The sequence below is a fragment of the Amblyomma maculatum genome, chromosome 2, assembly GCF_055883805.1.
Source record: "Amblyomma maculatum isolate TAMU_Amacu chromosome 2, ASM5588380v1, whole genome shotgun sequence".
Taxonomy (NCBI): domain Eukaryota; kingdom Metazoa; phylum Arthropoda; class Arachnida; order Ixodida; family Ixodidae; genus Amblyomma; species Amblyomma maculatum.
This window is the reverse complement of record NC_139345.1, coordinates 31326030-31342903: the sequence shown is the minus strand read 5'-3', so window position 1 is coordinate 31342903 and position 16874 is coordinate 31326030. Positions and strand designations below refer to the sequence as shown.

The 16874-nt window shown below is 45.4% G+C and overlaps 1 protein-coding gene across 8 annotated transcripts in view; it reads right to left on the bottom strand.

Annotated features, from left to right (window-relative positions):
• Window positions 1–16874, bottom strand: part of LOC146198282 (parathyroid hormone/parathyroid hormone-related peptide receptor-like) — a 350560-nt gene that overhangs the window by 67652 nt on the left and 266034 nt on the right. For all 8 annotated transcript variants that reach the window (XM_084593693.1, XM_084593694.1, XM_084593695.1 and 5 more), the window contains one exon: window positions 503–630. In XM_084593693.1, the coding sequence (XP_084449819.1) occupies window positions 503–630 (128 nt within the window). The remainder of the gene's footprint in view (window positions 1–502; window positions 631–16874) is intronic.

Below are 16874 nucleotides of genomic sequence, written 5' to 3'. Positions count from 1 at the left end.
AAAAGAGGAGCATCGTAGTTGTTTTCGTGGCGCAAGCTACTTGTAGTATTTCATACATTGCTTGATGCTGTGGAACTGATACGTTGTTGCGAAACTACTCGCAAAGGTGTCATAAACTCTGCAGCGAGTGAAAATAGGGCGGAGTGGATCAGAAAGAACGCTCACCGAAAGGTTTGCAGAAGCAACCAAAATTAAGAAGAAAGCTATATCACGAGCGATCTGAAGGGAGAGCGCTGCAGCTGTTTCTGACACTCTCTCTCCTCGGAGAAGGGGGGGGGGGGGAACCATGGATTGCCCTGGGCGGCGTCCCTTTCTGTAATAACTTCGGGTAGGCCGGCTGCACATGACTGCAACGAAGCAGCTGCCCTTTACTTATTGAGCGTTTCAGTTGTGCTTTCTTATTAAATAAGCACACGAAGCAATGCGTTGCAAAGAGCGCAACAAAGAGAGTACGGCGAGAGGGTCATGCACGTTGACCTTCGCGCATCGTCGTAAAACGTACCTCAAAAATAGATATGTTCTCAGACATGTATGCCTGACGTGAGCAGCGTGTGTAGTTGGTCCACGTTCTGTTGAGCTCTGCGCTGTAGAACCATGTTCCGTTTTCCAAGCACTTCTTTGTGGCCATCTCTGCAAAGAAACAAGGTCGAAATGAAACCACATGGGCACGTAACAGCAGCTAGAGAGAAATGTATCTTCAGGTGGCTGCCTTCTCAGTTTAAGAACGTTCGAACAGCTCAGGATTGATCTCAGAAAAAATAAAAAAAGTGCAGGCTTTAGCATATATGCGGTTTAACCTAGTTTGACGAACGGTAGCTCTCAGTCACTATTTAAACAAAAGGTGACGCCGTGTTTAACGCCATGCAAGGTTAAGCCCGCCTAGCGGCTGACGTTCAAATGTCAAGAAAGGTCAAAGGTCATGTACATCATAGTGTAAATTGACCACCATAGTGGGGTGGTTGTTAAGCTAAGCCACTTTGTTGCTAAGCTTTACTTGCCAAAGTGAAATCAAGGTCAAATTCAGGAACGGAATGGTGCTTGAATTACGCGCCAAGTGCACTAAAGCACTCAAAGAAATTGTGCGCACACAGCTGTTTCTGTTGATGCTCAAATGCATTAGCCGCCGCACTAAGTGTTTTCCTGGTTGTCGAGTGCAGTGAGATTAAGTTGCGCCCTGCTCGCGCTGCTGGTCTCGCTTCTTTCCAAGACCGCCATGGCTCACATTTAACAACTCATAAACAGGGTGTTCCTGCACATATGTAACCAAGGTTTTAAAAAAGGCGGCATGTGCAAGTCAAATGAAGCCAGCTGGGTGTAGCGTCTTTATTGCGTTAGTCCTAAGTGCGCGCTAGGCGTTGAAATTCCGGCGTCCAAATTGGGTAGCACTTTTTGGAAGGAAAGAGAACGCACCGGGTGCCTTGGATGCCAAAGAGAATTTAATATAAGCCCTGTTAAAGGACAGCTGTGCAGCAATAATGGACAAACAATGAAAATGAGAAAACTCACATAGCGTTCGGTGCGTATTAACTTAGATTTTGCGCGAAGTATCTGAGACTAGGCTTCTATTTTCGTCTATAGTGTGATCTGCGTCTGCCCGCGGAAAAAGTTGCATTTCGTTTTTGGTAATATCAGCCGCCTGCAGTCAACCCACTTCAGATGTTTCCAGAATGAGCACTACACTGTTTTTTAGCAATACAAATTTTATTTAGCCTTACCGCGATGGCTCAGTGGTTAAATTACATTACAATAAATTGCATTTATTAGTTCAATGAAAAGAAGGTGCAGTATCTGTCCCAGTTGTTCTGCGGACACCTAACCCGCGTTTTAAGGGAAGGGAGGAGGGTGGGAGCCAAAGTTGAAAGAGAGACAGAGGTACCGTAGTGGAGGGCTTCGAACTAATTCCGACCACTTGGGGATCTTTTAACGTGCACTGACAAGAGGGTTGGCTGCTCCTGGCCCTACGGGGCTGCAGGCCACCGCTGCTTGCCGCGGGGGCTCGCCTGCTACCGGTGGTTGTACCTGTTGTAGGTGGTCATTGCACCCGCCACCGCTTCGATAACGAATGACGGCTGTTGCGACGCGCGTCTTTCTCTCTCCCTCTTCTTCTTTTTCTTCTCTTCTTTCTCCTCTATCCGCCCGAGGCAGCGGAGGTGGCTCAGCTGCAGAGCCAGTCTCAGGCCAGTGCATTTTCTTTCCCTTCTTCCCACGGTCAACAACAACACTGACATCGCACAGCACACAGACGCCTCAACCTCTCGCCTCCATCGAAACGCAGCCGGCGACGGTCAGGTTCGAACCTGGGTACTCCGGAACAGTAGTCAGGCGTCTTAACCACCCCTCGACGGCGGCTGGGCAAGCCCGAGTTTTGATGGAGGCGAAAATCATTCCGCCCGTGCGCTCGGTGACGTCAGAGATTGTTAAGGAACCCCCCGTGGTCGGAATTATCCGTACCCTCCAATACGGTGTTCCTCATAGCTCGAGTCGTTTCGGGAAGTTAAACTTTATAAACCGAAGGAACAACATTTTCTTTATTTTTAATTTATAATACTGAAATTACCGCACGGTGACTCAGCAAGACGGTACACACCTAGTTCATAACAGGCGTGTAGACTAAAAAATTCAGAGAGGAGAATGATGAAGGATAATATATTTAGAATTAAGGGAACTACAGATAATAAAGGGGTGTCATAAAAATAATATGCACAACGCTTATAAAAAACACGCAATAGAGCAACAACGGAGCAAAATATTTTCGCATATTGCAATGAATAATTTTTACATCATCATCATCATCATCATCATCGTCGTCATCATCGTCATCATCAGCCTGCCTATACTCAAAGCAAGGCGAAGGCCTTTCCCATATTTCTCCAATTAACCCGGTTCTGTGCTAGCTGCATCCACTTGACCCCTGCGAACTTCTTAACCTCATCCGCCCACCTAACTTTCTGCCGCCCCCTGCTACGCTTTCCTTCTCTTGGAATCCAGTTTGTTACCCTAAGCGACCATCGGTTATCCTCTCTTCGCACTACATCTCCTGCCCATGCCCATTTCTTCTTCTTAATTTCCACTAGAATGTCGGTAACTTGAGTTATTTCTCTGACCCCTTCTGCACGCTTCCTATCTCTTGATGTTACCCCTACCATTTTTCGTTCCATAGCCCTCTGGGTTGTCCTCAACTTAAGTAGAACTCTCTTGGTTAGCCTCCACGTTTCAGCCCCATAGGTGAGTACACGCAAGATGCAACTGTTGTATACTTTCCTCTTTACACTCTCACCTGAATCTGAACAAACTTAGTTACGAGCAGTGACCCCATCTTGCTTAGCTGATTTGAGAGGCATGTTCTATGCCAGAAGGACGAATGCTTTCAATAGTTGGTTACGTGCGCGAAAGGGGGTTGCATTTACAGTATTTCTTTAACCGGTGGCTTGTTCGAAAGGAAAATGTACGGTTTATATAAAACCAAGGATATAATATCGATTAATTAAAAAATAAAGCCTAGGGGCTGATGAAGAAATAAACTTAAAACGAAGTCCCAGTAATAGTCATATAAAACGTGTTGCACTCTTTCCTGTGATTCTTGGATTTTTAAACTTAGAGTTTATTAAACTGATTTCAGCGTACCAGTGCAGATTATAATAATCAAAGCTACATATATGCCAACCAAAAGGGGAATATGGTTTAAACCTAAGCACTGTTGAAAACGAAGATTGCGAAAGGGAACAGCCTATGAGTATATTCGTTCATTCTCAGTGACTCAGAGCCTGTACACTGCCTTATTTTTTTTCTTTCAACACAGTACGCCACTAAAGGCTGTATTTTGTGACGAACCTTTTCATATCGCTGTGGCGTCAATCATGACGAAACAGAAAGAGGGAATGCAAAAGGTCTATCAGAAGCAACAAATTTGGTGTCGACGCCTCCGTCCTTTTCAAATTGAACATACTAATTAGAACCCAAGCTGGGGCATGTGACAGTTTTTTTTCCCATGTGGGTAGGCATGGTCCTTCGCAACTCCTGCGACCGTCAGTCGTGTCCTATAGGAGCAGCACGCGCGCGTGCAGCTGAGAGCAGAGGAGGGTAAAACAGGCGCGTTCAGCCAAATAAGTGGGGTTCCTCATTTTGTTTTCGGTTCTACGACTCAAAAATAACCTGCTTAGAAACTTTTTATCTATGTGCCTTAGGAGGAGAGAGAGAGAATGACCCATTTACAGCCCATGAAACCTGTGCGCCGCTCCATGTCGTGAAAAACGAGTCGCGAACACCACTTTCAAGGAGCTCGTGTGGGCTGCGGAATACAGCTGACGTGGCTTGCGGCCTTCGCTTGAACGTTCGGTATTTTCTTTTGTGTAGAGCACTGCGAGCATACCTAAGCCATCAAATGGGCTAACATGTTCGGTTGGACAAACATGGCTTGGCCCGGATTGGTCGGCGGCTTCTGTGACGTCACGAAGCCGCATGCCATGCCCGAATCGGCAGGGGCTGTAAACTTTGGAAGTACTATCGAGATTGGAATCGAACCCACGGAGACCTTTGCTCCCCGAATCAGACACACTACACTCCTAGAAAATGCAGACAGCTGCATAGGGCTTGCTTAATGCAGTGATTTCATATCCACGTCGGGTGGTCTTTTACGCCACGTAGGTTATGACTGTAGGCTAATGAGTATATGCGACCCGAAACCGAACTAAAAACAAAAGTGGTTAGTTGGTTTATGGGGTTTAACGTCCCAAAGCGACTCAGGCTATGACAGACGCCGTAGTGGAGGACTCCGGAAATTTAATCGCACTGCTTCGCCTGCCATGTTTCGCAGGCAAAAGCGCAAATTTTAAAGCAAACTTTAGAACACTTAGCGAAATAATTAAAGGAAGCAGCATTCTTCTTCACACAATGTTTTTTCTTGAAGAATTCTCAAAAATAGAAGCGTAACCGCGCATCCCCGTTGCTGCGGATACTTCTAATACACCATCATCATCAGCCAGACTATGCCCAATGCAGGACGAAGGCCACTTCCATATTCCTTCGATTAACCCGGTGCTGTACTAGCTGCATCCACTTGACCCTTGCAAACTTCTTAACCTCATCCGCCCATCTAACTTTCTGCCTCCCCTGCTGTACTTTCCTTCCCTTGGAATCCAGTTTGTTACCCTAAGCGACCATCGGTTATCGTCTCTTCGCACTACATGTCCTGCCCATGCCCATTTCTTCTTCTTAATTTCCACTAGAATGTCGGTAACTTGAGTTATTTCTCTGATCCACTCTGCACGCTTCCTATCTCTTAACGTTACCTCTAACAATTTTCGTTCCATAGCCCTCTGAGTTGTCCTCAACTTAAATAGAGCCCTTTACGTTAGTCTCCACGTTTCAGCCCCATAGGTGAGTGCAGGTAAGAAGCTACTGTAGAAGAACTGCTGATTGGGCTAGTTGGTGTTGCTTCATTATAGTGGAAACAGCTCAAAATAGACACAGACCAATAAAGAGACGAAAGAAAGATAGTGTAAGTTCAGCGCTGGTTTGTGGGTCTCGTCTCTTTCTTGGTCTGTGTCTATTTTGCGCTGTTTCCACCATAATGAAGAAGCTACTGTTGTATACTTTCTTCTTGAGCGATACCGATAAGTTGCTAGTCAGAACCTGCGACTACTTGTCAAATGCGCTCCATCCCAATCTTATTCTCCTTGCTATTTCCTTTCATGGTCCGGATCAGCGGTTACTACCTGTCCTAAGTACACATATTCGCCTATAATACTTCCTGTGCTTCGCTACCTAACGTCAACTGCTGTTCCTTACCGAGGCTGTTGAACATTACCTTAGTCTTCTGCATATTAATTTGCTAATGCATAGCACGACAGAAGAAAGAAGTAGTGCTTTATCCTCTATTGCAATAACGTAGTATCCTGCCGAATGTGGGCAAGAGACGAACGAAAGTATGCATGACGCGGCTAACCTGGGTCGTCCTTTTTGAGCAGGTTTTTGCTGCGTGCAAAAACCTGCTCATCTACAAGCTTCGCCCATCTACAAGCTTCATCAACAAGTAAAAGTTGCATCGCTTAATGGCAGTGATAGCTTGAGGACTGGAAGAAATGCCTCGAACTTGGGACATTTTTCTGTTCTGCATAGGCACATCGGAGCAACATCGTCATCACCCGAGCCAATCGGCACCGCCCCTCAAGCTCTTTTCATCAGTGGTCAAGGGACCAACCAAAGTATGCAGCCGCGGCTAATCTGGGTCGTCCTTTTTGCGCAGGTTAGTAGAAAATCTAGTAGTCACGAATTTAAAAGCGATTCGTTGTGTCTGGTTGTAGTCCCTTGCCCAAGGGTGTTGTGTGAATGTGTCGCGAGTTGTTTTGACGCTTCGTGCTTTATTGTTCTTTTGTTATGTGGTGATATAGAAATGAACCCTGGCCCTACGGTTTCTGAACAACTGGCAGCTATACTTGAAAACCAAAAGGAGGCCGCAAATGAGCTTACGTCTATACGGGAAAGCTTGGAATGTCATGTTACTAAAACTATCAGAAGGCTGGCTTCAATTGAGCAGAAATTGCTGTAATTTTCAGACTGTACAAAGGGTAGAAGAGTGTGAGCGTCTTGTTTCGAAGTTCAGTGAAGAGACTGACGTTCTCATAAAAAAAAAATTAGATGACCTTGAGAATAGAAGTCGACGCAATAAATTGATTGTAGGGATGTTGTCTTGACAGAAATATGGAATAAAAGTAAAGTCTTGACCGCATACACCGATTGGGAAGAAAGGGACCAAACAAAACGCGGCCAGTGATAATGCGCTTTTTTAATTTCGACGCGAAAATGCAACTTCTGAGAAATGCAAAGAAACTGAAGGATACCGATTAATTCATGTCGTAGGACTATTCGCCCAGAATTCAAAAAATAGGGAAGCAGCTATGGTCGACCGTTAAAGACAGCTTCGCGCTTGATGAAGCCAGCGGCACAGATTGGCATAGCACATGATAATGAAAACTAGGCTGCACCTCAAATAGAATGAGAGCCCGGCGGATGGCAGCAAGCGGGGCATCCAATTGACAAGAAAATAACACTTGTCATGTACGGTTACTTTCTTTAAATGTGCAAAGCATCGTGAATAAAACTGCCGAATTTGAAGCTCTGCTTTATGACCTCGACCCACACGTCACGCTGCTGACGGAGACCTGGTTGCACGCCGGACTGCTGGATAACGAAATAATCCCCCCATCGTACAAACTATTCAGATGTGGTAGACAATCCCGAGGGGGTGGGGTTGCTATTGTAGTTAAGGAAAACATTACCGTGACAATTTTGCCAACAATTCCTAATCCCGAAAGCGTCTTTTGTAAAATTTATTTTTGTGGTAATTTCATTGCCCTCGGAGTTGTATACCGCCCTCCTACAGCAGATCTCGCATTTCTTGAGCAACTCTACGATTATGTACAGCGTTTCTGGGGTGAGCACGTGAAGTTTGTCTTAGCCGGGGACTTTAATTTACCGACAATCGATTGGTCAACCATGAATGCGATGGGCACTCAGAGATTCTTTTGAACATTGCTTTTTCATGTGATCTAGCTCAGATTGTTACTGACCCCACAAGAGTCACTGCAACTGCTAGACATTTTCTTGATTTGTTGTTTATAAGTTCCGCTATCAAATGTGACACGGTTTATGTCATGAATGGGCTCTGATCACAACTTTGTATTTGGAACATTTTCCTTTGAGAGGTGTTCTGGCAAAAGCAAGCCTGTGATTGTTGTGAAGGATGGCAACAGGGCAGATCATAACAGCATCCTAGACTACTTAGAAGCGAATTTGGACGGTTTCAATGTTGACGAAAATGTGAATGTTTTGTGGTGTAAATTTAAACAATTTGCATTCATTGTACTTTCATGTTTGTTCCTTGTAAGGTTAAGAAAAAGAAACAGAACCCATGGATTACGAGACAGATAATCCACGTGAAAAAAAAAGCTCAAGAGAATGAGACGCACAGGCAGGCCTCGAGACCCTGCTGTCAAGGCTCTAAGCTCAGCACTGAAAACTGAGGTTAAACAAGAAAAGGAATCTTTTTTCCCTATCACTTTAGGCAATTTCCTCAAAGAAGCGCCAGGGAAATTTCGGAATTATGTGGGCGGCAACAAATCCAATAGTATTTCGTTAATGGTTGATAGTTCCCCAGTCCTGAGACTGGGGAACCAGGCAAAAGCAGTTGCCGATTAATTTAACAGCTACTTTCAATCTGTATACGCCTGAAAAGATACTTGTTACAAAGCCTGAAGGGTACATTTTTCCTATGCCTGATGTTATTGTGTCCCAGGAAGGTATTTTAAGCTTACTGCTTAATCTTGACGCTAAAAATGCTGACGGACTCGATAGTATTCCTACAGTTTTCTTGCGCCGTTACACGGAATGGAGTTCGCACTACTTGTTCTTCATTTTTAACGCGTCATTAGCGCAGTGTTCTCTTCCGGCAGACTGGAGAGGTGCCCGTATCATACTCATATTCAAGTCAACTGATCGCCTGTGTGTATCCAATTACCGCCCAATCTCTATGACCTCAACCAGTTGCAAAATATTGGAACATACAATCTGTCGACACTCTACCATATTTCTTGAAGAAAACAAACTGTTACGCACAGCACGGCTTTTGGCGTGGCTTGTCGACTGTGACGCAGCTCCTTAGTGCATGCCATGATTTTGCACTCGCGATTAACTACAAGGAACAGATTGACGCTATATTTTTAGACTATGCGAAAGCTTTTGATAAAGTGCCTCATAATAAACTAACACAGAGACTTTACGAGATTGGAATAAATAGCAGACTTATCGAATTCATTAGGGCTTATCTAGAAACCAGGTACCAGTACGTCCAAGTTGACAAGTACTGCTCGGACGGAGCCACAGCAGGTAACATCAGGGGTACCGCAAGGATCGGTTCTGGGACCAATTTTATTCCTTATTTATGTTAATGATAGCGTGAAAGTCTTACACAGTGATGTTAAGATAAAGCTTTTTGCAGACGACTGCGTTCTTTATACCTCAGTTAAATGTATAGCTGACCGCCCTCGCTGATGTTTCAGGCTGGTGCACAAATTGGAACATGCTTTTAAATGCCGACAAGTACTTCGTCCTCTGTATATATAAGAACAAAACCGTTTTAAAACATTCTTACATTCTTATTCTGTGGATGGCATCGCACTTAAGGAATCGCCTGCTGTTAAATACCTCGCAGTTACACAGTCTGAGTTGGGATCTACATAATAATACAGTTTGCACCAAAGCCTTTAAATATCTCTAGTTTATTCGACGCAAGCTTTCAAAAGCACCCATACACGTGAAGCTAGCAGCATATAAAGCGTTAGTCCGGGTATGTCTGGAGTATGCTTCGTATCTATGGGACCCTTATACGGCGAAAAATATTCACGAAGTAGAAAGAGTTCAATAGCGTGACAGAAATGCTTGATTATCTTGGTCTCGATACCCTTTGGGCGAGGCGTTCTGAATGCAGGTTAAAATACTTGTATTAAATATATAACATAATACAAATCAACAATCACAATTTTATTACCCCTCACAGTCTGCGCACAAGCTCGCGTTTTGATAACGGGAAAATGATTTAGGAATATACCTCCCTGAACAATACCTTCAAGTATTCATTTTTTTATTGAACAATACACGCTTGGAATAAATTGTCTAGGAATATTGTGGACAGTCCCAGTGCCGAGCAGTCCGTCGCAATGCTTGGGTGAAGTTGTACTTGTACTCCTGCATTGTTTTTTTTTGTTGTTGTTGTTGTTGTTTGATATGATTCATGCTTTGACTTTCTATAATTGATTCTGATATTGGCTTTGTTGATATGTTCTTGTGATGTAGTTTTTATTTGTGTCCACCCCTGCTTGGAGTTAAGCGACCCTGCAGTATTTCTAAATAAAATAAATGAAAAAAAGTAACTGTTCAAGACACATACCTTCAACCAAAATGAAAGCACCTTTGCAAAATTAAAGGAAGTCTCGAGAGTAAAGCAGCTATATAAAAATGTTTCGATAACTTGAACATGCCATCAGAAGTTAGGTTTTCAAGATAGTTCCTCTTATTATTCTACAACAAGGTCAGAGACTCAGTAGATCAGATAAATAAGGAATTGAGACAGTTACAGAGGCAAACACGCTATGAATGAACGCAGAAAAAGTGAAGAATGCAGCCCAACTTGGGGTGCCGTCGCATAAAAATGTTAGTGACCTTTTGATTATTCGGAGAACTGAATGCAGCCTCTCTTGTATTGTCAAGTGTAGTGGGGTTCTCGACTTGTGCCGGGGTCACGGCGGCGGTTCAGTTCTTGCTGTTCAGAAGAAAGAACGCTGCCATATTTACTCGCAGACGACCCAATTGGCGCGTGTGTTCACAACAATGGTGAGCACTACGGGCGCAGGTTGGGGAGAGAATAACAAACGTGGAGGAGGCGGCATTAGCAACCACAATAAAGGGGCCCACTTAAACTCTCTTTGATGACAAACTTTTTGCCAACAGCCCACGCAGAAATCAACAGCATTCCAGAAAAGTCTAGACCAATAATTTATTGAACGCTAACATGTCGTCCCCCGTGCGTCGCGTACTATTTATGACTTTGTATGTGCTTTTTTTGCTTTCTGTGTCATTTGATCCAGCTCAGCAGCTTTCTGAGATGTTTGTATAATTGTAACTCAAAGTGTTTGTTACTGTGTTCTGTCATTTGAAATTTTAGATGTGGTATTGATTTTATATGTATTGTTGACTCCCTCCCTGTCATAACCCTCAGTAAGGGTTAACAGTATAAATAAATAAATAAATAAATAAATAAATAAATAAATAAATAAATAAATAAATAAATAAATAAATAAATAAATAAATAAATAAATAAATAAATAAATAAATAAATAAATAAATAAATAAATAAATAAATAAATAAATAAATAAAATCAAATAAACGTTGCCGCCCACGACTAACCACTCGCTTCAACCTGGGCGACGGCATCAAATTATGGTACCAGTGTCGTAGTGCGCGTATTAGATGCAGTTTAAAACTTCTTCCACATAATTAAAAAACAAACAAACAAGAAAACGTGCCTCGTCCTTCTATACTTGAGTTTGCCAGTTTTTAGAGCTTTATTCGTACGCTAGCATCAGGGTTACCGCCGCTTCGCCAAACAACCATTGCCTGTGTGTCTGTCCGGTGCAGGTGCTAGTTGGCAAGCATAATCCGCAGTACTGATGGTCGTCGGGTTGTGTGACTTCATGAGACCACATGTAATGGTAAACTTGGGCAGCACATATGATATATCGGAACCCTTGGCGCCCTGAGTGTGATATATCAGCCTAGGTTTAGGCCATGCAGGCACAGTCGTACCACTTACTTAAAGCGGAGCTTTATATCTGTAAGAATTTTAATGCGACAAAGAACGGCAAACAGAAGGAACGGACTTGATAGGTGTGAGATTCATCTGCATGCTACATCATTTATTACGTCCAGGCGTCACAAATTATTGAGCGATCGATACCGATGACACCACTGCGAGCGCGAGTGTTCAATCCTGAAATATGCAGTGGGATGTCTTCAGAAGAATGGGCCTGTCCTGAGAAACGACCACGAGAAAATATACTTCCCTAGCACCAGCATTTGTGCTCGTCGAAGTGAATACGACTGATTGAAGGAATCGTCTCGAGATAGAAGCCTTGCTCTCAATGTGGTACAAGCAATGTTTTTATAGATTAAACAAATACTCTAGTGAAACATAAATAGAAAGAAGGGAAGAGAGAAAAGAGGCAAGGTGCTGTCCATATTGAGTGGCATCCCACGTGTGCTAATGTTTCACGAAATTTACATAGTGTTGCAAAAACCTGGTGAGCTAGGTTTAATGCGTGCTCCCTTCTAAAGCTTAGTCGCAACTCTCATTGTCATAAAACTCCACCATCAGAATGAACGACAAGTTCTACGGGCGGAAAGGAAGGAACCGAGCATGTTGGTCGGCGAAGTAGGTGCAGATCTAGTGTCGCTGTCGGAGGCCGTGTTGACCAATTAACGGCGAAGTACAGGTGCTCGATCGTTCATACCACGGTCATAGCCAATTGTTCTAAAGAAAATCTGACATCAGCGTGGTCGTCGGCGTTGCAGTGGGCGAGAAATGATGGGAATGTCTCCGACCGTTGGTATTTGGTAGCTAGCATGACCGGGCTGTGATTGGTCATATCATTGCCCGTCGTCACGCGACCACATGACGTGTCCGATTTGGCCGGAGATGCCGACTCGGGCTTCTTTCAGATAGGAAGGGAGAGATCAGAATCCACCCTTTCAGAATCTTTTCATTCTAGTCAGACACGCTATCCCTAGGCTATAAAACTACTCTCGTACGGCTTGGTGCCCTTTCACATACGACTGTATGCTAAAGTGTATGTGTCAAATATTAGAGAAACAAATTAAGAGATTTCTAATAAGGCGAGTAGCAACGTCCATGTACGTGAATATGGGCCTGCAAGGAGACTTGGCGAATGGGAGCCATTAACGCTGTCGTTACATAATGCTAAAAGCGAAGCTTATGTGTCCCCCTAAAAGTTTCTCTCTTAGGGCTTAAACCTGCTTGAGCCCGCCGCGGTCGTCTTAAAGCTAAAAATTTCTCGTGTACGCAGAAATTAATTGATTATGTGTATTGTAAAACGCGTTTGTTTTCCTCTTTACATGTTGTACCGCTCCCCCTCCCCCTACTTTTTCTTTATAGGAATAAAGGGTAAGTAAATAACAAGCAATTATTTTAAAAAGCGAGAGAGTGTGTGTTTAATGAGGGCGCATTTTTGTTCGCAGGAGACGCGCATACTCGCACACAGTTCTGTTTGCCTATATTGTCGAAAAGAGAATGCTGGATACAAATATGATTCTCGCTACTGCTGTTAATGTAGGAAGTGGAGAAAGGATTTGTTCAGGCAGCAGCCCACAACTCATTACTCTCCTTCCCTCCTAGTAAACTTGTGATCCTCCTTTTTAAATACACGTGAGCTCTGCACATTATGGGCTGAAACCCGCATAACTATCTAGCCAAAAGAAAGTATGGGGCACAAGGCAATAACACTTCGTCACGGCGAATATCATCTGAAAAAATGTTCATCTCGTACTTCGCCGCCTTTCGAACACTTTACATGTTGTGCTCAATTATTGTGGTCATTAAGCTGAAACTTTCGAAGCCTCATTTTGGAAATTTTAAGGAAGTTCGATTTGTACTCGGCTCTGATCGAACCGTCCCTGGGTGCGAAGAAGACAGGAAAATGCCGTTGCAATATCGCACCGTGAAGGGAAAGCGCGGGAAGTTCGAATTGTCCGCGATGCTCCAAAGCAAAAAATAAGTGCACTGGGAAAACCAGTTGCGTTGGGTAGCGCTGGAATATACTTGCTTTAAAGAATAGAAAGCACGTCACCAATGTACGACGTTGAGAAAACAACAAAAGGGCAGCGAATACAATTTGCTACGCTTTCATTTAAAACGCCACCCCAATCAGTGAAAATTGATTTCCGCAAATTAAACGCGCACAAGCAATATACATTCGCAGTACCAGAATTACCGAATTGTAAAGCGAACAAAATCGCGGTTCTCACATCGATGTTTCAAACATTGGCGTATGCATCGCTTCCTATTAGCAATGACCAGTGCACACAATTTCCAGCCAGGAAGTATTATTACATAGGCGAAGCAGAGAACCTTTGTGGAGAAGAATTTTTGTGGGAAAACTTCGGGCAGGCGCATCCCTGTGCTTTCAGGATGTGAATATTGTCACGTAGTGGTGACGAGGTCGACGACACAAATGAAGGGGTCGATAATTGCACTAAAGAAACTCTTTATTTGGGCTGACTTGCGCCCGCAAAAGAACTAAGCAACTCGGCGGCGGCGATAGAAACGGGCTCGTCGATCGTCGAACAAAGAATGCCCGTCACACTCGGCAACGCTCAATTTAAAGGCTGCACAGAACAATCTAGATAACGTCGCAAACAGCTACCAGCACGGGCTGGAACATTGTGGAAAGACACCCGAGTGGCCGGAACCTTCGAGACAGATCTCGGTGCATCTTTCGCTACAACAAAACTGATAAAAGTGTGACTTGCGACATCGAGCATTAACAAACAAAGATTACGGAACCGATACGCGGTCCAGAATCAGAGTGATAAGCCTGTATGCCGGCAGCTGTTGAAAAACAACAAATACTGTTTGAAGGTTTCGCGGCATTACCCCCCCCCCCCCCCCCCTTAAAAAAACATCGCCTCGATGTTCCAAAACAAAGAAACTTAAACATAAACACTGCAAAGTTTAAACACCACAGATTCTTTAACGCGCGTAGTATGGCTTCAGTCGTACAACATGTACAATTTCTGGGCGTGCGCGTCGCCGTTGTGATGCTGACGTTCCGTCGGGAATGACTTCATAGTCCAGTGGTCCGACGCGGCGAAGGATTTTGTATGGCCCAAAGTATCGACGCAACAACTTTTCACTTAATCCGCGACAGCGAATTGGTGTCCAAACCCACACTTGGTCTCCTGGATTGTACTCTGCGTGGCGTCGTCGTAAATTGTATCGTCGACTGTCGGTGCGCTGTTGGTCTTTAATACGCAGCCGTGCGAGTCGTCGGGCTTCCTCTGCACGCTGCAGGTAGGCGGCGACGTCAAGGTTGCCTTCGCTGGTTACGTGCGGCAGCATTGCGTCGAGCGTCGTCGTAGGCTCCCTGCCGTACACAAGCTTAAACGGGGTCGCTCTGGTCGTCTCCTGGACTGCCGTGTTATACGCGAAGATCACGTACGGCAGGATGGTGTCCCAGGTCTTGTGTTCAGCGTCGACGTACATAGCAATCATGTCCGCGATCGTTTTGTTCAGGCGCTCCGTGAGGCCATTGGTTTGGGGATGGTACGCAGTTGTTCGTCGATGGCTTGTGTGACTGTATTCCAGGATGGCTTGCGTCAACTCTGCCGTAAACGCGGTTCCCCTGTCCGTGATGAGCACTTCTGGGGCGCCGTGTCGCAAGAGAATTTGTTCGACAAAAAATTTGGCGACTTCTGCCGCGGTACCATTTGGTAGTGCTCTTGCTTCGGCGTAACGGGTAAGGTAGTCAGTGGCTACGATGATCCACTTGTTACCCATAGACGAAGATGGAAAGGGGCCGAGGAGATCCATCCCAATTTGCTGAAAGGGCAGGATTGGGGCCGGAATCGGGTTTAGTAGTCCTGCTGGTCTGAACGGTGGCGTCTTGCGTCGTTGGCACTCACGACACGTCTTCACGTAGTGGGCAACTTCGGCAGGAAGTCGCGGCCAGTAATACTTCTCTTGGATTCGACGCAACGTGCGCGCAAATCCGAGGTGGCCTGCTGTGGGCTCATCGTGCAACGCCTACAGAATTGCTTTACGAAGGGTTTTAGGCACTACGAGAAGCTGCGTGGTCTTGTTGGGTGCGAAGTTCTTCTTCACGAGGAGGCCATTGCTTAACGTGAAGGATGATAAATGTCGCCTGAACACACCAGGAGGGGAAGCGGTCTTTCCTTCCAAGTAATCGGCTAGCGCTTTCAGCTCAGGGTCTGATCGCTGTTGTTCTGCGAAACTGCTGGCGCTTACCGGTCCCAAAAAGGCGTCGTCGTCATCGTCCTTCGGGGCAGCATCGACGGGAGCGCGGGATAAGCAGTCTGCGTCGGAATGCTTTCGGCCCGACTTATAGACTACAGTCATGTCAAATTCTTGAAGTCGTAGGCTCCATCTGGCAAGGCGGCCGGAAGGATCTTTCAAATTAGCCAGCCAGCAGAGCGCATGATGGTCGCTTACCGCCTTGAATGGTCGGCCGTATAGGTATGGACGAAACTTAGAAGTGGCCCAGATGATTGCAAGGCACTCCTTCTCGGTCGTCGAGTAATTGACTTCGGCTTTTGTGAGTGACCTGCTAGCGTAGGCGATTACTTTCTCCTGTCCGGCACTCTTCTGGACGAGAAGGGCTCCTAGGCCCACACTGCTCGCGTCGGTGTGAATTTCGGCCTCGGCGTTTTCATCAAAGTGGCCAAGTACAGGAGGGCATTGCAGGCGGCGCTTGAGTTCGTCGAAGGCTTCTCCTTGCGGCGCTTCCCATTTAAAAGGTACGTCAGCCTTTGTAAGCTGCGTCAACGGCTCGGCGATCCGCGAAAAGTTTCTGACAAATCGTCGATAATAAGCGCACAGCCCAAGGAATCGGCGCACAGGCAGGCGGTGGGAATTGTGCGATTGCAGCTGTTTTCTCCGGGTCTGGGCGAATACCGTCCTTGCTAACGATGTGACCTAGGAACCGGAGTTCTTCGTAGGCGAAGTGACACTTCTCTGCTTTTAGCGTTGGTCCCGATGACTTGATGGCTTCCAACACTGTCTGTAGTCGTTTTAGGTGGTCTTCAAAGTTTGACGAGAAGACAACAACGTCGTCCAAATATACCAAACAAATTTGCCACTTCAACCCTGCCAGGACTGTGTCCATTACTCGTTGAAACGTGGCTGGTGCGGAGCAGAGGCCAAATGGCATCACCTTGAACTCATAAAGGCCGTCCGGTGTGATGAATGCGGTCTTCTCGCGATCTCTTTCGTCGACCTCAATTTGCCAATATCCACTCTTCAGGTCCATCGATGAGAAGTACCTTGCATTGCAGAGTCGGTCGAGAGTGTCGTCGATGCGGGGAAGCGGGTAGACATCCTTCTTCGTTATGCTATTCAAGCGGCGGTAATCAACGCAGAAGCGAAGTGTGCTGTCTTTCTTCTTGACCAAAACAACTGGTACCGCCCAGGGGCTATTCGATGGTTGGATTACGTCATCACGCAGCATTTCCTCAACTTGATCGCGAATGGCCTGCCGTTCTCGCGGCGATACACGATAAGGGCTTTGGC